The 23,921-nt window shown below is 38.6% G+C and overlaps 1 protein-coding gene across 4 annotated transcripts in view; it reads right to left on the reverse strand.

Moving 5' to 3' along the window:
* ACVR1 (activin A receptor type 1) overlaps window positions 1–23,921 on the reverse strand; it is a 141,490-nt gene that overhangs the window by 56,352 nt on the left and 61,217 nt on the right. For all 4 annotated transcript variants that reach the window (XM_007965024.3, XM_007965026.3, XM_007965025.3 and 1 more), the window contains exon 3: window positions 8,501–8,574. In XM_007965024.3, coding sequence (XP_007963215.1) covers window positions 8,501–8,567 — 67 coding nt within the window. In that variant the 5' untranslated portion in view covers window positions 8,568–8,574. The remainder of the gene's footprint in view (window positions 1–8,500; window positions 8,575–23,921) is intronic.

The following is a 23,921-nucleotide window of genomic DNA, read 5'->3' on the forward strand; positions in this document are numbered from 1 at the left end:
GATTCAGTTTTCCCAAACTCATAATAAATTATTTGAAAGAGTACATGTGATCAGCCCAGATCAGTCCCTCTGTCTCTTATTATATTATCTTTTCTCTATTACCATAACTATTATTGTAGCCAACATTATTCATTTGTCAAATATTTATTGAGCACCAACTGCATACCAGGTAGTGTCTTAGACACTAGGGATAAAACAATGAATATCTCCACATTCTGGCCTCTCACACTCTAGGGCTCACTATGTGCTGGGCACTCGGCATGTAGTCTCATGACTCCTCACAACAAGGTGGGTACCATTATTGTTTCCATAGTACCAGGTAGCAACAAGCACAAGAGGTGAAGCAGAATATACGCAAAGGCATAGTAAAACAGAAGATGACTAACAATGGTGTTTTGGCCTTGTCTCTTTCTCGAGAAAGGCTTGATTTCTATGCATGGCCAAAGCCTTCCTTTCAGAACACATTCTTTGACTCTGACCATCAATACTATGTCAAACATGATCCTAATCCTTTGCAAAACTGAAATTGTGAAGCATATGAACTGGGACGTGAAGTTAAGGATAAAAAGAAGTCATTACTGTAACTCTACATGGCATGCTGCAGTATTATACATATATCAGAGGAGTCAAATTCTAAACTGGAGTATTGCTAATTTTTTTCTATCCATTCTTTGTAACTTTTCTGAATGAATCTCTGTTTTGCTGTTGTTTTTCAATTGAAACTATTTTGGTGTGGGTACCATAATTCAGAAGACAAAACAAATGCAGCAAGAAATAAAACGAAGGAGCCATCCATCCCCACCCCAATCCCCCAAATCGCCAATTTAAAAAATACTGGCAGCCAGGCGTGGTGGCTCATGCCTGTAATCCCAGCACTTTGGGAGGCCAAGGTGGGCAGATCACGAGGTCAGGAGATCGAGACTACCCTGGTTAACACGGTGAAACTCCATCTCTACTCCAAATACAAAAATTGGCCAGGCGTGGTGGCGGGTCCCTGTGGTCCCTCGGGAGGCTGAGGCAGGAAAATGGCCCGAACCCGGGAGGCGGAGCTTGCAGTGAGCTGAGATCGCGCCACTGCACTCCAGCCTGGGTGACAGCGAGACTCCGCCTCAAAAAAAATATATATATATATATGTGTGTGTGTGTGTGTGTGTGTGTGTGTGTGTGTGTATACACACTAGCAGGTTTTTTTTTTAAGGTGAATGTCACCACCATGTGCCCAAGAGGAATTTCTCATTCTTCCTTTTATTGTTTCTCTTCTTCCCACATCTCTCCTCCTCACATCCCATATACATATTCTCAGCAAAGTCCATGTTCTGTTCTAGCCCATAACAAAGAATTAGATGTAGCATTAACCATGGCTCTAGGAAACACCCTGCTTGCAGGGCTCAGATTCAGCTGATGAGAATCAGGCCGCAGGTGCTCCAGTGTTATGATCCAGGCTGAGAAGGTGTAAATGTAAACTTCCCTCTTCCTGCCAAATCACTGACTTAGAGAGAAAGGATGGTCAGGCTACATGGAGTTGTGAAAAAATAAAAGGTTCTAGACCAGCTTTGTTGAGGAATACACCAGATGACCTATAGTCAGGTGTCAGAGCTGTCACATGAGGGCAGTAGGAACTCCTGTGCAGTGAACCCTTGAAGCAGACTGGTGTTGTCTTTTTTAATTTCAGTATGGGGTAGGACCCACTACTAGGTAGCAAAATCAAGTTAGTAGTTTAAAACAAGGTTTCTTTCTGTCTTTTTAAGTGAAATAAAACTGAATAAAAATTTAAAAGACAAGAAATAGGTGCACATTAAACATAGTAAGAGTAATTACTGTTTCATGAAATTTTCATTTCAGATGTGTGTGGGCACTATCCATGCAGTGGGCCTTACTCCAAAATGCTTCTTGCTGTGAGTCACAGTCAAAAGTTTGAAAGCCACCTCGCCTGTGTCTTACACTATCTTGGAATGACATGAGTTCTGAGTCACTATGGCTATTAGGAAAAAACATTATGTATGGAATCTTGCCTGAGGTCATCCCGGGCTGCAGAGGAAAGTTCCGCAGGACAGTTTGCAATGTTTTAAGAGTTATAAATTAATTTTTAAGTGTGTTTTATTTTCCTTGGTGTTTTCCTTTTCAAGAGTGAAAGTGGCCTATATGACATGCCTACAATCCTTCTGCTTTACAAGTTTTTCCACAAAGAGGAGATGGCATTAATCCTCTCACTCTGGAGACCTGTCTTTATAAAAGGGGACTCTTAGAAGTGACTGCACTGCACACTGCTGACCACAAGGAAATCATTTCATGAGCTTGGGTGTGGAATTTGTTTTCTCCTCTGTTCAATATTTGACTTTCTTTGAATGAATGTTTAGCATCCTCCCACACCCTACTGCTATCCATACCCCTCTTCTACTGTCCACTAAAAAAAAAAAAAAAAGAATATGGCACTAGTTTAACTACTCATGGCTGAAACAAACACTTCCCAGGAACGAAAGGCTGAAAGGATGCGTTGTCACAGCTCACCTTGCATCAACTAGTATAGGATCATTTTGTAAAATAAAAAAACTTGATAATAAAGAAGCAGTGTCTTAAAAGTATGATGCTTCATCAGATATTTACATTCTAGTCCCAGTAGTAGCAAATGGCTTAGTATATGTCATCTCTCTCCCTAAAAACATCTTCCATTTGATGATATGCCAAAGAAAAAGATTTTATTCTGAACAAGAGATAAATTATAGTAACAAGAAGAGAAACAAATGTAATACTAAGACATTTCTCTTACATTCATTCACCCCTTCAAGAACTTCCTGAATCCCTAATAATGAGAAAATCAAAGAAAGGCTTACTCTATTCTTCCCCCCTGCAGTAGCAAAGAGGGGCACCTTTGTAACCCTAACAAAAAGTCCATTGAAATTATCTCCTTCCTTCCCTCATTGGGTAGTGGGGCTGGAAAGTCTGAGTAGTGATGGCTTTGGAAATACTAAAATCAAGTTAACTCAGAAAATAATTTAGTACCTAGCAGTCTTCTCTAGAACAGGCTGAAATCTCTTGCGAAAAAATTCTGCATAAGTCTGGCCTTCGTTGCTATAATAAAATCTAACTGTGGTTTACAAATTTAATAAAATGTGGGTCGTCTCAGCTTTGAAATATTTCCAAAGGAGCAATATTCCCTTTAAAGTAATTGTGCCATAGTCTTCACCTGCAAATGCGTACAGGGACAAAAGAAAAGCCAAACATGGAGGTTCTGCCTTCACCCTGGTGGTATAATAGTAGTATTAGAGCATGATTAGTCTTATTAATGGGAAGGAAAGGGAAGGATATACAGGTAATTAGGACTCAAGTGCTCTTCCCTATGAGAGCAAATAAAACTCTTCCTGCAGCTAGAGTTGTATATATAATGAATATGAAAAATGATTACTGGTAGGAGAGACAAGAAAAGTAAGAAATACAACCCCAGGTGAAGGGGCCTCATCATTTGCTATTACAAACTCTCTTCTCACGCTCTCAAACAGACTGGATTGAGCTGGATTCTAGCATGCACTAAACATAATTGAATGTGGATGTAGCTAATTTAGGGCACACAAAAAAAATGCAAAATTTCAAAGAGGACTGATAATGACTGGAGCTCTTGAACACCATTCCTCAAAGTATACGATGCCTTTTGTTGGCTGTGTAACCTTAAGCAAGAGCTTTAACCAATCCAAAAGCACATCCAAAAAAATGTATCTTATGAGGGCACTTGTGAGGATTATAGGAAATTATGCATGAAAGCTAGCCCAACATCTGGTGCATATTAAGCACTCATTAAATATTACCTATAATCATCAAACAGGTCGTTATATTGGAAAGCATTTTCCAAATATAAGTGGTGAAAAAATCTTTTATTGCCCACAGCATTTAGGATTCCATAGAACTTGAGAAATACTCTGAAGTACACTCAAACTCTACCAAAAAAAAAAAAAAAAAAAAATCACTGTTTGGAACTAATATTTGAAATATTACCACAATTTCTAATCGATATTTATGAGACATTTGAGAGACAAAGGGGTAAAAGGTTTTTTATTTTCATAAACTATGAAGAGTACACTACCCAACAAAATGTATTAGAACAAAATCTCTATGATTCTCTTGTTTATGTCCCAAGAATGTGATCAAGCTTCATTAAAGTATAATTAATAAAATGCCTTAGCTGTTCTATAAACATCAGATATGGGTCTATTTCCTTTTAAGCTTAGTAGTCTAAAGCTCACTCAGCAGTAGACAAGCTACAGAGATATTACATATTTTTGTTATCGGCCCCATTATTTACCTCTTTTGATTAAGTATTTGTACTTAATATTTGCTTTTTAACTAATGTTGAGGATACTAGAGTGTATTATAAATAGGGTTTCTCTTTGGTTTTTAAAATTTTCCTATTAAATATATAAAAACAAAATGCCTTCCATAGAACACACACACACACACACACACACACACACAAACGCACAATAGGGAGCTGAGTCACAGAAGAAAGATGGCACTAAGGCAACTGCTATTATGACTAGAGTATGCTAGGCTATAGCACTCATTGGATATTCTACTTTTTAAAAAAAAAAAAAAAACAGCCATTGCAATTAAAGGATGATATGCTCTTTTCCATACTTGTAAACATCCTAGTGGTGGTGATAGATTAAATAGCAAAACCTTAAGTGTCAATCTATTTCCATTTCCACTTCAGCCTAAACTAACTTCTACATGTTTTACATGTCTTCATTGTGGCATTAAGAGGTTATTTGCTGGATTCTTGGACAGCTTAAGAGCTGAAAGCAGGGGAAAAAAAACAACCAATGGCATGGCTATTAGCATTGCTCCATAACTGTCCTTTTTCCGCCCCACTCTTTTCCCCATTCTCTCTCCACCTCTCCTTCTCTCCTCACACTACATTTCCACTTCTCTGTCTCTTCCTCTCTCTTTTTTTATACCTTGCCTACATTGCAGGTCCACCCATGATATCATCTGAACTGCCTCATACCACAGAGGCAGGGTGCGGTGGCTCACGCCTGTAATCCCAGCACACTGGGAGATAGAGGTGGGAGGACTGCTTGAGCCCAGGAGTTGGGAGACCAGCCTGGGCAACACAGTGAGACCCCAGCTCTACAAAAAATACAAAAACTAGCTAGGCATGGTGCCCTGGGAGGCTGAGGCAAGAGGACTGCTTAAGCCCAGGAGGTTGAGACCACAGTAAGCCAGAATCGTGCCATTGCACTCCAGCCCTGGTGACAGAGTGAGGCTCTGCCTCAAAAAAAATAAAATAAAATAAAATAAAATAAAAATAAAAGGCAAAATATCATACAGAATTGATGGCCAGCCAAGGTGGCTTAAGCCTATAATCTCAGCACTTTGGGAGGCCAAGGTGGGTGGATCACTTGAGCTCAGGAGTTGGAGACCAGCCTGGGCAACACAGCAAAACTCCGTCTCTACCAAAAATACAAAACAATTAGCTAGTTGTGGTGCACAAGCCTGTGGTTGCAGCTACTCAGGAGGCTGAAGTGGGAGGATCACTTGAGCCTGGGAGGAGAAGGTTGCAGTGAGCTAAGATCATGCCACTACACTCCAACCTGGGTGAAAGAGACCCCGTTTCAAACCACGACAACGACAACAAAATAGCAACAACAAAAATATCATACAGAATTAATATGGTAACTAAAGAAGAGACTGAAATCTGGAGGGACTTTAATTCTCAACATTCCTTAGATTTTTAAGTAATAATTGTATTATTTACCAATTTAAAAGAGGTAAAAATATCCTAGAAACTTGAATGTTAGAAATGTCTCCAGCAATTGTCAAGTATCCCCTGGGGGATAAAATTACCCCCAATTGAAAACCACTGTTAGCTCATCAAATCCTCCCAGCTTTAATATAAGCCCATTTCCTCGTATTAATTCCTTCAACATTGCCACTCAGGATCCTTTTCCCATACCTTCTTGGTACTAACTGACACAACTGCCATACTATGGGAATATCTTTAACACCACTGCTCAGAGTGGAATATAAACTAGGTATCTAAAATGGTCTATAACCGCACTGGCCAACAGAAACAAAATGTGAGCCACCTAATGTAATTCTAAGTTTTATCACAGCAGTAGGAAAAAACAGGTCAAATTTTTATTGGGTTCAAACTCCAGCTTGTATCTTACATTTACAGCATATTTCCACTCATATTAGCCACATTTCAAATGCTATATGTGACTATCAGCTACCATATAGGACAATGGAGAAGTATAATATATGTCATTAAGTATGGGAAGGAGATAGGAACAGATCAAATATTATGAACCTAATATATAATGAAATAAGACGTGATATTTTAAGTACTGATTTTTTTCACACTGTTGGCTATACTAACTTGTCAAATTATATGCCTCCTTGGAAACTCATCAATTATATAAAGAAGACCACTACACTCCGAAGAGCCTGTAACAGAGGCATTAGTCTTACTGTCCCATGTGACCATAACGAGGCCGAGATTCCTACAATAAGCACCACTCTTTATGGAGAAACACTTGTAAAATAAAGTGGGTGCGCTCAATGCGCAATAAAGTAGTGTTTAGGCTTTCTATATCTAGAAAGATATATACCAACATGTTAAAAGCAATTACATGTAAGCGAAGGGAATTATGAGTAACTTTTACTATCTTTTTCTCTTGATTATCTATTTTGTCCTTTTCAACAAGGATAGGACCATCCCTGAGCAACTTTTTGGAAACGAGGGGATGGGAAAGTGAGTAATGAAAGTAAGTAAGCAAGGGTCAGAGACGCCAAAGGCACTGAAATGCCTGGGTGGTGCCACACAACTAAGAATTAGCCTTCTATGGCCTGAATGTTTGTGTCTCCCCAAAATTCATGCCACTATCGTAACTCCCAAGGCGAGGGTATTAGGAAGTAGGGCCTTTTGAGGTGATTAGATCATGAGGGCAGACCCCTCATGACTGGGATTTGTGCTGTTATAAAAGAGAACCCAGAGAGCTAGCTAGCCTCTTCCACTATGAGACAACACAGAGAAGGCGCCCTCTACGAGGAACGAGCCCTTACCAGACACTGAATCTGCCAGCCCCGTGAACTTAGACTTCCCAGCCTCCGGAACTGTGAGAAATAAATGTTTAGTTTTTGATCCACCCAGTTTCTGGCATTTTTGTTATAACATCCCAAATAGGCCAAGACATAGTCTTTGCCCCACAAGTATCAACTATCCCACTGAGCATTCATTTTCATGAATAATCTTTGTAGAACTGAAACCAGTACCTAACTCTGTCATACATAAAAACACAAAGTATGTATGTCTCACGCTGCCTTAATGTATACTAAATATTCCCAAAATATAACTAATATATAAATCAAGGGCCAACGGTTCTGGTTTTTTTTTAATTCCACCAAAATCTGTTCACCAATTCAGAAAATTCAATCACTGAAGAGACCACTTATGACAACTAAGCCACCAATATAACACACCAGTACCCATCTATTTTTGAAGATGTTGAAGATTATTACCTATATAGGTGTAAGCATGTATTACTTCATCGTATCTTCTTGTAGGCTCATGCCTAACTACACTATAATATATCACATTTGGGCTTTTTTTCGGGGGGACGGGGGGTGGGGGTTTGAGATGGAGTCTTGCTCTGTTGCCCAGGCTGTAGTGCAGTGATATGATTTCGGCTCACTGCAACCTCTGCCTCCTGGGTTCAAGCAATCCTCCCACCTCAGCCTCCCAAGTATCTGGGATTACAGGTATACACCACCACACTCAGTTAAGTTTTGTACTTTTAGTAAAGATGGGGTTTCACCATGTTGGCCAGGTTGGTCTCGAACTCTTGACCTCAGGTGATCCACCCGCATTGGCCTCCCAAAGTGCTGGGATTACAGGCATGAGCCACTGCACCCAGCCTCGCATTTGTTTAAATATATGTTTTATTGTTAATTACACAGTTTTCTCTTATTTTTCCTTTATTATTTATTTATTTATTTTGAGACAGAGTCTCACTCTGTTGCCCAAGCTGGAGTTCAATGGCACGATCTTGGCTCACTGCAACTTCCACCTCCCAGATTCAAGCAATTCTCCTGCCTCAGCCTCCCAAGTAGCTGGGATTACAGGTGTCCGCCACCGTGCCCAGCAATTTTTGCATTTTTAGTAGAGACAGGGTTTCACCATGTTGCCCAGGCTGATCTCGAACTCCTGACCTCAGGTGATCCACCTGCCTCGACCTCCCAAAGTGCTGGGATTATAGGCGTGAGCCACCATGCTTGGTCCTATATTTATTTTAAGTAGAAAATTAGGTTGAATTTTTAAAAAAATAGGTGTATGTAAATATTCAGATATAATGTATATAAGAATTTCACTTCAAAATAGTCAATAATCACCAAATATTTATTATAAAAAGAGTGTGTTAACTTTGATAGGCTTAAGAAGTAGTTTATAGTAAGCAAAAAAAAAATCACAGTACACTTATCTTAACCCAAAAAGATGTGAGTCACTTACCTTCCATACTAGGGGAGGGGAGAGCAATTATGATAAGCACAGGAAGAATCATCACTCCATCTACCATTGTCCAACTGTAAAGGGAAAAGAAGAGATGTAAGTAAAGCATAAACATCTAACTGCAGGAAGACAAATTAAATTAAGCATACCACCTTCAAACTGCCAGTCAAGGCCCTTCTTACTAATCATCCTCAGATATATTGCCTTATGTACTACTACATTTAAACATACACCTTTTATGTGGACCTAAACATATCACCTTAAAGAGTTAGTCCTATTCACTTCCAACTGGCAGTCACTCAAGGGTACTTTCTCAGAGTCTACTCTCTTACAAAGAAATCAATCAGAAAACGAAAAATTTTCAGCTATAAAGTGAGGCACGTTCCAAAAGATTTTAGGTTTGAATTTTATCTTACCCCATTTGAATGCAAAATTGGCACTAAATTAAAAACCCTGAGAAGCATGAATAGACTATTTTAACACGATGTTAAAGATTAAGCGACTGAATAATTCAAGCCAAATGCTTGACTCTATGCTAGAGTCTCATTTCTCCTTTAAAAGGACTGGAGGTAGAGCAACCTACATCAACATACAGACCTAAAGCAAAAACAAAGAACAAAAAAATACAAACTTTTACCCCATCTAAGGCAAAGCAATGCATTTCTCCATTAAACAAATTTAACAAGGATAGACAACTAAAATCATGTAAACATTTTTTTAAAAATTTTCCATTTGAATAATGTAAAATATCAGGAATGTGATGGGAGTTTGGTTAGCTGCAATTTTCTGGATGGTAAAATAAAGAAAAAGCTGGTAAAGTTCTTTAATGATAGGTTAGTGTGCTTGTACTCTTTCAGCTTTAAAGCAAAGAGTGAAAGCCCATTGCTATCTAGCATGTCTGGAGTGTTGACCTTTAAAATCAAATTATTTAGGCTGGGTGCGGTGGCTCACAGTTGTAATCCCAGCACTTTCGGAGGTCGAGGTGGGATGATCACTTGAGCCCAGGAGTTTGAGATCAGCCTGGGCAACACGGTGAGACCCCATCTCTATTTGTTTTTAATTATTTTTAAAATTTAAAAAAAATCAATTTTTTGGGCTGGCAATCTGTTTACCATCCATACCTCCATCATATCTTACCACCCTTCACTTAAATTTATTTATCTTTGGTTCCATAATTATATTTCAGTCAATCCCTTTCCTAAAAGCAAGGTAAGGGAGGAAGTAAAGGGGATTTTTATGTACCTTTCTCTTCTATTATGCTTTTAACATATGAAACTTGAACAAGATCCTACTACTGTTGTTGTTTTTGTTATTTCCATGTTCACACAGATATTTCCTATAAGTGAGTCCTTTTGGGGACATATAAATCCTTCATCTTGGCCCCTCACAACCAGAATGTGACTCCTCCAACACATCTCTGTACCTTTGGACATGAATATGCTTTTTGTTCCCCTCTGCTTGAACTGCCCTGAGCCCCCTCCTCCACCCCTCTCCAACCCCATTGCCTCCTCCTGTCATACATGATTCCAGCTCAAAGGTAAGTCCTTGGTGAAAAACCTCTCCCTCAGCAGTGGTTTCAGCCCCGGGCATGGACTCATAATCATCTGTCTAGGGCAGTCTCCAGCACTGGTCCACTCATCTCCAAAACAGGTATGCACATCCAAGGAGCAAGCAAGGGTCATTCATTGAGCTATGGAATGAAATTATTAAACTGCTTTTTCATAAGAATGTTTTAATCTAGTAAAGTAGAAAATAACTTGAGACTTAATCTGGTCTCTATCTCAGTTGTCTATGACAGTCTAGTACAGGAGGTATCTTACAGAAAGACTACGAGTTACATAACGTTAGAGTGGACATGATTTGCTTATAGAGTACAACCATGTACTTGTAGTTTTGAAGGTCCGTTCAAGTGGAATTACAGGTTACACTGGCTACTTACGGTGAAATGAGGCTTCCCAAATGGCAAGTGTTCTAAAACCATTAAAGAAACTAGAGATTGCACATATTATTAATGCAAGCACCAGAGAAGAGTAAGAAAATGGTAAACTTAACATCACTTATTTCTACTGGTTCTTCCTTAACCACTTTACTAGAGAAAAGTAGTAATATTCAGTTCAATCTGACAAGAAACAGTCTCCCCAAATTCAAAATTTGAAAACATTTGAAAAATGGATTTGCAACTACTGTCATAGATAGTAAACATTATCCTGAGTGGCTTGAGACTTTCATTGATGATAACATTATTCCACTGCCATTGGCAACACCTTAAATATTTTACGCTTATTTAATTGCTATTTTATGAATGTTTTATAATATGTACTTATTTATTTTATGTAAAATGTATAGCCAATTTACATATTGTGGGTGCATCAAAAAACTTTCTATGGGATATGTCATCACAAACCATTGAAAATTGCTGAACTAAACTATTTCTTATTTCAGTCTTATCTGAATTCCCAGTCCTTCATTAACACATTAACGCATTCAAAAACTACTCAAAACCTACTATGTGCTACATATTAGAAGCCTAAAATGGCAAATACAAACAGGGTCCTTGCTATCGTGGCACTTACAAGATATATCTATGGTGGTAATGAAATAATCATCAAAAGATTGCATAATTAAAAACTGAATTAAGAGTTGGGAAGAAACATAGTTAAAATAACCATGTTAACAAAACAAAACAACTTGAGACTTTCTGGAGGGTGCAGAGGTTCCCTGGGGAGGTAACATCTGAAAAGGAATCAGGAATCAGAAGGATGAGTACAGGTCCTAGGAAAAGGGTAAATGTTTTGGGAATGTGGTGGGAGAGGGTAAACAAAGGACACAGATAGGGTAATACTTAAGGGAAAAGGCACTTCTCTTGAGGTGCCTGTGGCCAGAGCAAGCATGGTGTGTCCTGAGGACTTAAGGCAAACCTCAGGACCAAAAAAACGCAAGAATGGCCAGGACACAAAGGGTCTGGAAGAGTTACAAAAAGTCGGAGAACACCCAAGAAGGCTAGAGAGGAAGGCAAGGGTCAGAACAGAGGTAAGGCACTCTAGGCCCTCTACTTACCTAACTTCATTGCCCCCTTCGCTCTCACCATCATTCTGCAGTTCCTCAGTCCCCACTATCCATTATTATCACCCCCACCAGGCCACTTTCTGCCTATCTCTGGACATTTCTACGTGATGCTCCCTATGATTGGGCCCTTCTTTCAGGGCCCAACCTACTGAATTCCTACTCATCCTGTAAGTCTCAATGGCTTCTCTGAAGGCTACCACCTTCTAGAAGCCTGTCTAAACCCTTAAATACTCTCTGCTCATTCTTATAGACCACTTTAAGTTTCACTCATACAAATCATCCTAATTAATAATTATGTATTCATACCTGTGTGTGCTTTTGAACATCTGTCTCTGTCACTAGACTGTAAACTCCATGGGAGCAAAATCTATAGTCTATCTTGTTCATCACTGCCAAAGCCAAGTAGGTGCACATTTAATAACAGTTTAATTAGAATTTTTCCTGAATTAATCGGCTCAATTTAAGTTTAAATTCTAAAGAATTAACAGCAGCCCCTCCCTACTATGCACACAGACACACACACAGAGACCTGCAAAGGAATGGCAAGATTAAGAGATTTATCATCTCTATAACTTTAATCTGTAGAATTTAGCTAAAGTAATAGTAAAAGTCAACAGTTAACAAGCTTCAAAATCAAGACTCCTTTTACTATTAAAAAAAAAAAAAAAACTAAGAAACAATCACCACTGGCATATTTTCCACGTCACAAAGCCAGCAAAAGCCCACGTCCCAAATACCTATTAACAGATTATCATTGTGCGAACAAAATTAAAACAATAATTTAGGCTCATAAATAGAAGACAGAAAAAGAATTATAAATTCAGACCTTCAAACAGTAGGGACTAATTCCGTCTCCAGTGTTTAAAGACAGCTCAAAATCTGCCAAAACTCTTTGGGAAAAAAGTCAACTTACTGGTTGCCATTTTGTTCAGGGTCTGCAGTGCTTCTCCTGACCAGTAAGCTCAGCTATTAAAAACAGCATCCCCAAAAGGAAAGAAAAAAAGAATGTAGAAAGGGGAATGCTCTGGTATTTCCTGACTATATTTCAATTATAAGAAACATCAATATGCTAAAATCTCAACCTGAAGTCCCAAGGATCTATTTTTAATTTTAAAATATACCAAAAAGAAAACATCATTTTTAAAAGCAAAATTTCGACTCTCCTACTCTCATATATTTTTGGCTAAGGAGTTTTCATATGTAAGTTGGCAAGAAAGAGAGACTAATAGTGGAAAATGGGAGTGGCAATAACTCAATAGTTCTAGGATTGCCTTACTCCAGTATTTTTAAAACTTTTTTTGGTCTCAGAATCTCCTTAAACTCTTGAAAATTACTGAGAAGCGTGTGTATGTAGGCTACATCTCTTGATATTTACAGTGTTAAAAATTTAAACAGAATCTTAAAAATATTCTATTCATAATAAAATAACAATAACATACTACCTTTTTTTATTTTAAAAGAGCTATGATGTATTTTTTAAAAAACATGTTGTGAGAAAAGTGGCATTGTTTTCCTGCTTTTTTGAAAATCTCTGATTTAATAAAAGACAGCTGGATTCTCATATATGATCTACATTCATTCTGTTACATCATGTACTGGCTGCAGCATATATACAAAATCCAGTATCACCCATATCATTGGAAGAAGGAAGACCTTGTGAAACCCCTGAGAAAGTCTCAGGCGCCTTTGGAGTTCTTGGACAACACTTTGAATAACTGACTTAGTCCTTAAACGCTCAGTCTTTGTACTCTATCAGATAACCAGATGGTACCAGATATTTTAGACTGAGCACTTACCAGATACCTGACAAAAATGACACTGTTCTACAGTTTTAGAAATTTCATTAACCTCTCTAACATCACAGACGTCAACAAGTCCAACAGTCAAGGAAGAAAGCATTAACTTTTTTTTAATGTTGGAATAATATTTTATGTATACAGCTAAATATTTTTGAAATGGGATATAAACTTGTATGAAGGTACTCACAGCTGCTTATCTTGCTTGGGTTCAACTAAATCCTTGTGCAAGGCTGTAATGCCAAAATCTCCAACCGAAAAATCACAGGCTACTGAGGACTGCAAAATATTATCTGAAGTGTTCAGAGTATGAATCCGTGCCTCTTATGTACACACACCTCCCTTCTGTTCTTGGATAAGACCCTCTACCCCAGTAACTGGTTTTCATATTTCAGACACAAGAAAAATCGCTATTCAGAAAATGGTTAGAGACCTCCTGACTTAACTAAGGTACCCTCTTTAAATCGATACTGTTTCTTACAATGTCTCAGGCCTACCTTCTTAGAAGACAGAACATTCCCATGATATTCTACTAAAAACAGACACATCACCAGGTCAGTACAAAACGACTTTCCAAATCCCATGGTACTTTTCGAATTCCACATGAAGATCAGATTGTATGTAGTTAAGGAGCTAGCGTTTAGCTCAATTTCTAATGTATGTGGGCTTGAAACCAAGTTTGGCACTTTTTTTGCTCATCACAATTTTATAGCTAGGTAAAGGCCGCAGATACCCCACAATGTACTACCCAAAAAATTACTGTGATATTGGTCACAGAATAACTGAGAATATAATACACTTCTATATACAACTTTCAGAATCCATATTAGGCAATCTAAGTGCTAATCTGTAATACACCAGTAAAGGATGTTTCTGAAAACCAGACTTATGAGTAGCATACACTTTGTTAACTATAATATTGAGGATGAGAGGAAAGTTGTAAGATGAACCCTAAAATTCTTTCCCATTGGAAAATTTGACAAAATGTTCATTTGTCTTGTCTGATGGTCTAAACTCATTCTTCAATACATACTTTAGTGACTACCTTCATTCAATAAGGACATTCTTGATAGTCTTCTCAATTCAATTTCTAACAATCTGTGAATTAGAAAGAATCTTGGAAGACAGGTCATACAATCATCCACCCCTATTTTGAATGACTTTTACATTGTCCACGTGTAGACACTTTCTAACCTACGCTTGCTCACCATTGGTAAGGGCTCTCACTACGATTCTATGACAGCTTTTTTCTTCATGTATCTTTAGGCATTCTGTACTATGCCTTCCATAAGGAAAATATAATAATTCTCTTTAATATAAAAGGCAGAGGCAATGTGGAAAAATAATTTGTGGAAACCTGCTTTTTCTTAGTCATCTAGGAAGGTAGAAGAAACTTGCCTAAGGACACAGGTCAAACCGCAAACCCCCAGATCAGAGCATTCAGGTCTTAACCAACCACCACTCTACACAACTTTCACTTAACTAGCCAGCCACAGTTTAGCAAACTTGTTCTGTCATCCTTAACAGTTTTTTGTTTGTTTGTTTTTTGGGTTTTGTTTTTGTTTTTGTTTTTTTGAGGCAGGGTCTTGCTCCATGGCCCAGGCTGGAGTGCAGTGGCGCAGCCTCAGCTTACTGCAGCCTCAACCTCCTCAGCTCAAATGATCCTGCTGCCTCAGCCCCTCAAGTAATGGGGTCTACAGGCACATGCCACCATATCTGACTAATTCTTTTTGTATTTTTTGGTAGAGGTGGGGTTTCACCATGTTTCTCAGTCTGGTCTCGAACTCCTGGGCTTAATCAATCCCCCTGCCTCGGCTTCCCAAAGCTCTGGGATTACAGGTGGGAGCCACCAAGCTCTACCATCCTTAACATTTTATTCAAGCCTCAATTCTTCTGAACTTCAACTGAAAATCTTGATTTTCCTCTTAAAGAACATCTTTACTCATGGTTATTTAATACACCACTCAATTATGCCTTCTTTCCATTTCTCTAACCTTAAACAATTTCATGTTACTCTGTGATCTCCAATTATCTCCTCCCTCCCTCTGCCCCCAGAAAAGATGTTGACATCATAGAAAAAAACAAGTCTCTTTGATAGTGCATCAGTGGTTTCTAGCTCCCATCTTCCATCCCTACTCTTCAGTTCTCTTGTAAACTCACCCTTCAAAATAAACGGAAATTAGTGTAAGACACATTTGGGGGCAAAGTTAGACCCAGCAAGGCAAATTCTAGACATGAAACTTTGAAGGAAAATAGACTTACATCAGCCGCCACCAAGCAGGGCCAAAATCAGCCACTGCAACTGATTAGATAATACAAGAACAGTCACATCTCTTCTATGCTCAAAGGGCAACGAGCTAACCCAAAGGCAGCTTGTGCCAAACTACCTGGGCCTTTGGGAGGAGTGAAATGAGACATGGGCTGTCAGTAATAGCTGCAAAGAAAGGTTAAACCGAAGTTATCATACCATATAAGTTAAGTCAGGGTCTTTTCTACGGTTCAAAATGACCTGTTAAATATTTTTAACACCACACTCTGTCTGAACTGGCAATGTGCAAATTGCCAAGGCGAGGTTTTATATAGACTTCACTGCTGCTGGAGGGTTTCTGGCGGGGTGTTACTTTCAGAATATTAGCATGTAATTTGATCTTTCACGATAGATGAATACAAATAGCTTCTTGGACAAGTCCTACAGAACTGAAAACCAGGCCCTGGATCGGTTTATCCTGTAGTTAGAGGAAATAATTATGGATTATTTCAGGAAAGAATGGGTTTTGACTGAGTTACACTATAAACATTCCAGCTGTAACAGATGGACCCTAGATATGGTTTGGGAAGGAAGGGAAGCAAACAATATGATCTGTAAAATGAAAAAAGATGAAAAAAAGACAAGGCTTAATGTGAAAGAAAGTGAAAGGTTTAGCTTAGGCTGCTATGTAAGAATCAAAGGCTCCCCAGTAAATTTATTTTAACTGTATACAGAATGAAACAGACTTTGCTACATCCTCTCCAGATATACACAGAATACCTACGTTAAACTTCTAAGAATCCAGTGTTTTGATCACTTGCTGCATGCCTTACTCGTACCTCAAAACTAGGTTTTATTTCCCCAGGCTTGACTATATGGAGACTGTCCCTCATTTTCCACTTCATTCCTTTGTTTCAAATAGCCATGGTCCACCTGCTTTGTTTCAACTGATAGGACTCCATCATCTCCCTGCTATTTTGTTACATTCTCCAATGCAGCTCACAGCCCACTCCCTGTCCCTTGTTTGCAAACTGTGACTAGAACCTTTTTTTTAAAACCTATTAGTAGGAAAAGCCTCATTATTCCTTCCCATAAAGCTCATCTAGACATGTAACTCTGAAGTTCATTTCAAATCCCACTTCATCCTAAAGTCCTCAGGTAGACACCGTCTCAGTGCTCTGTCTCATTTCTAGCTGTGCCTGACCTGAAGCTTCCCCTCTAACCTAACATTGTAGACCTTTCTATCCCTCCCATGACTTACAAGTGGTGTTAGAAGCACTGCCCATCTGACACAGCTGGCCCCATTCTCAGGCTAATGTGATTAATCTATAATAATTTTGGGGCGGTGGGTATAAGATGAAAGGAATGTCAAGGCCAGAGAGATATATTTCTCTCTCTCTCCCTCTCTCTCTGTCTTTACTGAGAGACACTGGAGCACTTTTCCATTGTAGTGAGAAACACCACACTTTATACACTGGCCTAACCAAAGCCTTCTGTCTCACTCCCACACTCCAAGCCCATTCCTGTCTCAGACCTTCTCACCCACCCCCATGAACTATATTACCCCACCATATCTTCTTCATAGCACTTAGCAACTGGGTGAAATTTGCCACTTACTTACTAGTTTATTTATTTTTATTGTGTTTCTCCCTCTTCCACACACCAAAATGTAAGCAAATGAGAGTAAGAACTCTGCCTGGTTCATGGTACATGCTCATGCTTGGCACCTACCAGGTGCACAATAAAAATTAAAACATACTCATTTTAACATTTTAGCCTTGGCTACACTTTGATGTGGAGCGAGGAAGGTGAAGTTTAAGTTTTATATATCCTAGTAAGGAAATGGGGGGCAGGGGTGGGTTTGTATGTCCCCAATTTAATAGAGTAGCAAGCAGATATTTGAGATAAATTAAAAGATATCATTTGTAACTTGGATTCCAGTTTTCAAGGGTGTCATCCAAGAGAGGCAGCCAAACAAAAAGACGGCTGGCAGACCTCGGGTGTACCAGACAACTCCCTGGTGGACAATATCCCAGTTGGAAGGGATTGCTTGGATCTCTAGTTGCAGACACCAGCTGATAGGCCCAGAGCCATCCCTAGTGACCTCTGAGACAGCGTCTGTCTCTTGAAAATACATCTCCTACAAGTCAGAAATTGACATATTATCTCCCCTGAAGGCTTCTAACATTTATTGACGCTATTTGGAAAGCCATGCTTCCATGCCTATTAATAACCTTCAGAAAGAACCCCAAGGAAGTGTCAGGAGAAAAATAGATCCAGCCGATGAAAGCCAAAGACTTGACCAGAGGTTACAGTCAGTAATACATTTAAAAAAAAAAAAAAAAAGGAAAGTTGTAACCTTTCTGAATTAGATGTTATCTTTTCAGGAGGCTTAAAACAAAATACTTAGCCAATGAATTACAGCAATGTGAGGCAAGAACCCTGGTCTTTACAAAAAGGAACTCTTGAAAGACCCCGTATCTATTTAAATAGACCAGCAGCAGCAACTAACTTTATCTGCACATCAATTATTCCAAGGAATTTTGCCTACACGGCTGTTATCATTAAACCTTTTATAGTTATTTTTACAGTTATTTAAACTTTGTACAGTTTCTCCAAGTGACACATTAAATAGCAACCAGATCAACCTACTCTAAATAATGGAATCACTAATTAACACTCATCTTGGAAAAGAATTCTCTTAGTGGTCTTTCTCCTCTCCCCTCCCCCAAATAGAATGTGATTAATGGAATTCTCTCACAATTTAGCTTGAAATATGCTTTTGCCAGTCAAGCAGCTAAAGCAGAATCAGATAATTGTGGTATGACTCAACAAACACACAGCTGTTCATTTAAATATATCCATCAAAAGTATAAATATGATCATGAGAAAGAAAACGAGCCATGTACCAGGGTCAGTGCACAAGTTGAATGGGTTAGCATCCAAGTAACCACAACAGAAAACAAGAAGGAGACGGGGAGAGGAGGCAGGGAGAGGTTCTGGATGGATACGGGGTGGAGAGAGACTGGAGAACGGATGTAACCAAAAAACCACCCACCCGACCAGAAACACTCACTGAACTAAATAAGAAAACAATGTTAAAAGTAAAAATAAATGCACTCTACGAAGTAGGGAGAAAGAATGAAATCGTAAAAATAGGTGATGCACCCAAGAACACAAAGGTAGAAAGTCGACAGAGTAGAAAATGGTGAATTTGATCTGTTATTAAAAATAAAATGCAGTCAGGCACAGTGGTTCATGCTTGTAATCCCAGCAGTTTGGGAGGCTGAGGCAGGAGGATTGCTTGAGCCCAGGAGCTCAAGACCAGCATGGGCAACATAGTGAGATCCCATCTCTATAAAACGAAAAAAGAAAATTGGCCAGGAGTGGTGCGGGGGGGGGCTGTAGTCCCAGCTGCTCTGGAGGCCGGGACAACAGGATCACTTGAGCCCAGGATTTCAAAGTTACAGTGAGCTATGATCATGCCACTGTACTCCAGACTAGGTGACAGAGTGAGACCCTATCTCTAAAAAATATGTAAAATTAAAACTAAAAACAAAACAAAGACCCCAAGGCAGTGGAAAATAGGAGAACAGTATTCTCACCTCAGTCCTTGTCCACAACCTTCAAACACTCTGATTATGAAATCACTATGGAAACGTGGGTATGCTTCCAATAGTCCAAAAGTATAATGACTGAAAAACACCACTCTGTACCAGGCAATCCCTTAAGGAGATTCTACATATACAAGACTGCCATTTCACATGAGGCAAGGAAATGGAGAAAGAGCAAACTGTAAGAACATGAAGGGGGACAGGTGGCAGGGAGGGTTCCCTGCATCCAGTGTACCAGGCCCCATTCCTTCTTTCTTTCTCAAGGATGGGCCAGAAAGGCCCAATAAAAACTTGAGAAGCAAAGGCACTGAGAAGCTCTTGAGGCTTCTCCTCCCTTAATATGTAATTCAAAATGCGAACAAGTGAAAGAAACATCTAATCCATGATAAACATTTCCAAGCTTTCCCTGAACCATCAAAAATCTCTCTTTCCAAAAAATAATCTCTCTGGCAGTGGAGGGCCTAAGCACATGTGTAGCCAAACTGCTCAGTTATCCTGCACTGAAAACCATCCACACCCTTCCCATTTATAGGCCATCTCTCTTACATCATCATAGCAACAATTTCAACTACCACCACCTCCTTAGCCCCAAGGTCCCCAGTATCCACCCTCTTCATCCTTTCACCGAACACTTTCTGGAACAGCAACTACACAGGCTTCCTCCATGTCGCCCATCCAGTCTTCGGTCCACAGTGTTCTATCCTAGTCAATCCACTGAAATACCCCTTGCTAAGGTTCTACCTCGTTTTAGTCTTACCTTATCCTTCAGGTTCACAAAGGAGCTTGCTCAAAATATGGATTCCCAAGCCTCACCCCTTAGAGATTTTGATCTGTGATGACGAGGCCTAGGAATCCCCCATCCCCCAGCAAATCGGGTGATGCTGAGAATGACAAGGAGGTCTCACTCACTTATGAGGTAGGATGTGGGGTTGTGACCACCTTCTTCCCTTGGCTTCCTCCCTAGCTGGGATTTGTGGGCTGCACTCTCAGGTATCTTTACTTTTAATGCTTTGATCTTTCTCAGTTTCCTTGCATAGAAGCTTCCTCTTCTGTCACTCATGCCTTAAATCTTGGTTTAGGCCCCACAGCTCAGCCTTTTCTTTTCATTCAAGACGTTGCTTGTTTTCTTAGACTCAGGAACCACTGTAGGCCACCAGGCTGGACTACCAGGTTGAGAATGAAATCACCCATTCTTTAGTCATTTCCCCCTCCCTGTCTATTCCTTCCTTATTACCCTTCTCCCCATATGTTCTTTTCTTTTCACTGTTTATAAAATTAATATTTAAATTTTTTTATTACAGATAGTTCAAGTTACAAAGACACAGAAAGCATAATATGCCTCCTTTTAAAATCTTCTAGTTTCAAAAATAAGCAACATTCTACCCCCAGTTTCAAAAATAAGCAGCCTTCTTTCCTCCATTCCCATTTTCTTCCCGAGGTATTTTAATGAGAATCACAGATGTCATATCATTTCACCCACAAATTCTCTGACAGATAAGGATTTTTTTCTAAACATAACTAAAACCCCACATCTCACCCAACAAAGTTAAAATTATTCCTCCTTCAAATATCATCTAAGAGCTAATCAGTGTTTAAATCTGCCCAATTTTCAACAACTAAAACACCCTCCAACAATGACAACAACAACAACAACAAAAATTAAAAGGAGAATGGAAATAGCATACAAAAAAAGAAATTGTTTTCAGTTTTCATAACTAGCGGTATAGTGTTAGTATTGTGGCACTACTGACAATACTGTGTGTATAATGTGGAAGAAAGCAAATGAGTATCTATGGAGTATTCTGACCATCATCCTCTGTTGTGTTTGAGGACTAGAATTCTGTGTCAAATAAAGGAGATAAAGATGTTACACAGAAAAGGTTAAGTTAAAACCTTTTAAACTGAATTTGAATCACAAGTATCAGAATGAACTCGCGAAGTATTTTATAAATATTTAGTTCCTGGTTCTGTCCACTAAATGGGCGTAGAAATAAAGACCCACTCAGTAGCAGTGAGCATCCCTGGTGTCCAGATTGTGGTGTTAATACAACATATGCCACTAAAAGAAAAACAAATTGAATTGAACTGTGTGGATGCAATCACCAAAATCTAGCAAGTAAGAAGCTGGAGGTCAAATGGCCAGGTTCTTCAACAGAGAAACTGTAAGGGAAAGAAAGGGCTGGAGGTGGAAACCTCAGGTTTAAGAGACTTACAAAACATAAAGAGATAATACGAGACCAACCTATAGGTCTGAACACCTGGTTGATGGACCCACATAAAAAGGCAAGGAGGCAATTACTATAGTGTATATACTACATAATATACTGTTTCTTGGCCTGCATGGTGATCACAAAAAACATTCACCTTGTAATTAACTAAACTATGTACACTTCTTGTATAAATTTGTGTTTTATTTTACATTTAAAAAGGTAAAAAGGAAAGGACAAAAGCTGAATACACGTTGTTAGAAATATATACACACATACACATACACTAAGCAAGTTACAAGCACTGTGCATCATATATATGCCAACAATTAGCCCAGGTTTGTATATTACAAATAAGTCTATGTGATAAACTTCTGAAATATCAGCTCTTCCTTATTCTTCAAACTGAAGAAATTGTTTTTACGAGTTCCAAGTTTATTCCTAATAGAATAGCGAAATAAGTATGTTTCCTGGTCATAATCAGAAATCATGTATTGAAATAAAATTAACATATCATATAAAGTGGTCCTTTCTCCCACGTACTTCAATAAGTGTCACAGGTCAAAGGATATAGAAAGTCTAGGGTTCAGATCAGTGTTTCTCAAAGGAACTGTGCAACACTACGGTCAAATAAGAAAAATTAACATCATAAAGAGTGAACCTTCACTAATGAAGTCTATACATTTAACAAAATCCCAAAAATAATAGGTTTTCTTCATGGGAAGGGTGGTAACTGGGTACGATTCTTTTAAAGTTCATATTTTTAAAACACACACACAAGTATTAAAATTCTGTGAAATAGGACTTAAAATGGGGAGACTTACCCCTATTAAAAAGAAAAAAAAAAAAAACTAAGCCTCAGAAAGTTAAAACAATGCAATTCTGCTGCATGAATAGGCAGATAGATTAATGAAACTAAACGGTTATCCCAGAAATAGACCAAAATCTACATGGAAATTTATACTATAAAAGAAACCAAAGGAGAAAAGTTGGGATCGTTCAGTAAAATTGGAATTTTTAGCCAAATCTCTAGGCAATATGGCAGAGACTGCTAATTTTCCACTAAAATCCCTTCTTTCCTTCTTCTTAGGTACAAGGCAGCCAACACAGACTTCACTTTTCAGTCTCCACTGCAGCTAGATGTACCCACATAACAAAGTTCTCATCGCTATAGTTCTCTGTAGTGATGTCTGCAGTTTCTGATCACTAGCCCTGGACTTTCTCCTTTGCCCTTCCCATGGAGGGGACCCAGATACAGCAGCAACTCAGATAGGACCATGCAGATAATCACAGCAACAATTACTAGAGCCAAAGGACAGAAGGAACTCAAGCCTCTGAATGATCAGTGGATATGGGCGGTTCTGCTGATCTGTTTTGCTTACACGGGGACTGTTAAGTGAAGAAAAAATAAACTTCTGTGCTTTGAACCATAGCATATTTCAGTCCCTTGGTTACAGCAATTCAACCTAACTCGAATTAATAGAGCATCTAGAGAAAAATTCATTTGAATTCATACCTAACATTTCAGATGGATCAAAGACTTAAATCTAAAAAAACCCCACATGACATTAGAATGAACCAGGAGATGGTGGGTCTTTAAATCTAAAAATGAAAGGAGGTCTTTTAACTATAATACTATGATATTGACCGTTTCCTCCGATGTAAGTAAGAATGTAACTTCCGCTGCGGAGCAAGAATTGGGGTCTGCCTTTTTACTACTGTATAGCCTGTTGCCTAGAACAAGTTCTCATACACAAGAGGCATTCAATAAATAATTGTTGATTGAATAAATTGGTAATTTTAACTATATAAAATTTGTAATAACCTGCACAACAAAGTAACAATTATTTCTATATAAATGGCCAACTGAGAAAAATACAAATAGCACATATCACAAGGATAAAAAGGGGGGACTGATAACTTTGATGCCATATTTTGATAATAAAAATCATAACCCAACAGCAAAATAGACAATGAACACAAACATAGAAAGAAGATAGCTAGAAATAAAAGTGGCTTTTAAACTCATGAAAAGATGCTCAATCTCAATCAAACTAAGAAAAATGCAAATTAAAGCACATTAAACTGCCATTTTTTACCTATTGCACTGTTAACCACATTAGGAAACTATGAACAATTTTAACCCTGTTTCATAATTATCACAGGGGTAGCAATTAACTACAGCCATCATCTACTTCTCCCTCAAATAAATATATACAGAAAATAAAGTCTGTCTCCTAATACCATCTCTGTTATTCATTACTTCCTCTTAAAACTAATTCAACCTCACACCACCTTAAATGGGCATAAAAGTGTCTCAAAATGCTCAAAGGATGGTAGCCAGAACTAACAACTATGCTAATATATTAACAGCTTCCAAAAAATAAAAATTTCACAAAACTGACACCTTGGCAACAACCCCAAGGAGTGCATCGTCTGCCTTCGAAAATAAAAACACATATCCTTAGCGACCAAAAGTCCAATGTCAAC

Source organism: Chlorocebus sabaeus, chromosome 10 (assembly GCF_047675955.1).
Source record: "Chlorocebus sabaeus isolate Y175 chromosome 10, mChlSab1.0.hap1, whole genome shotgun sequence".
NCBI lineage: Eukaryota > Metazoa > Chordata > Mammalia > Primates > Cercopithecidae > Chlorocebus > Chlorocebus sabaeus.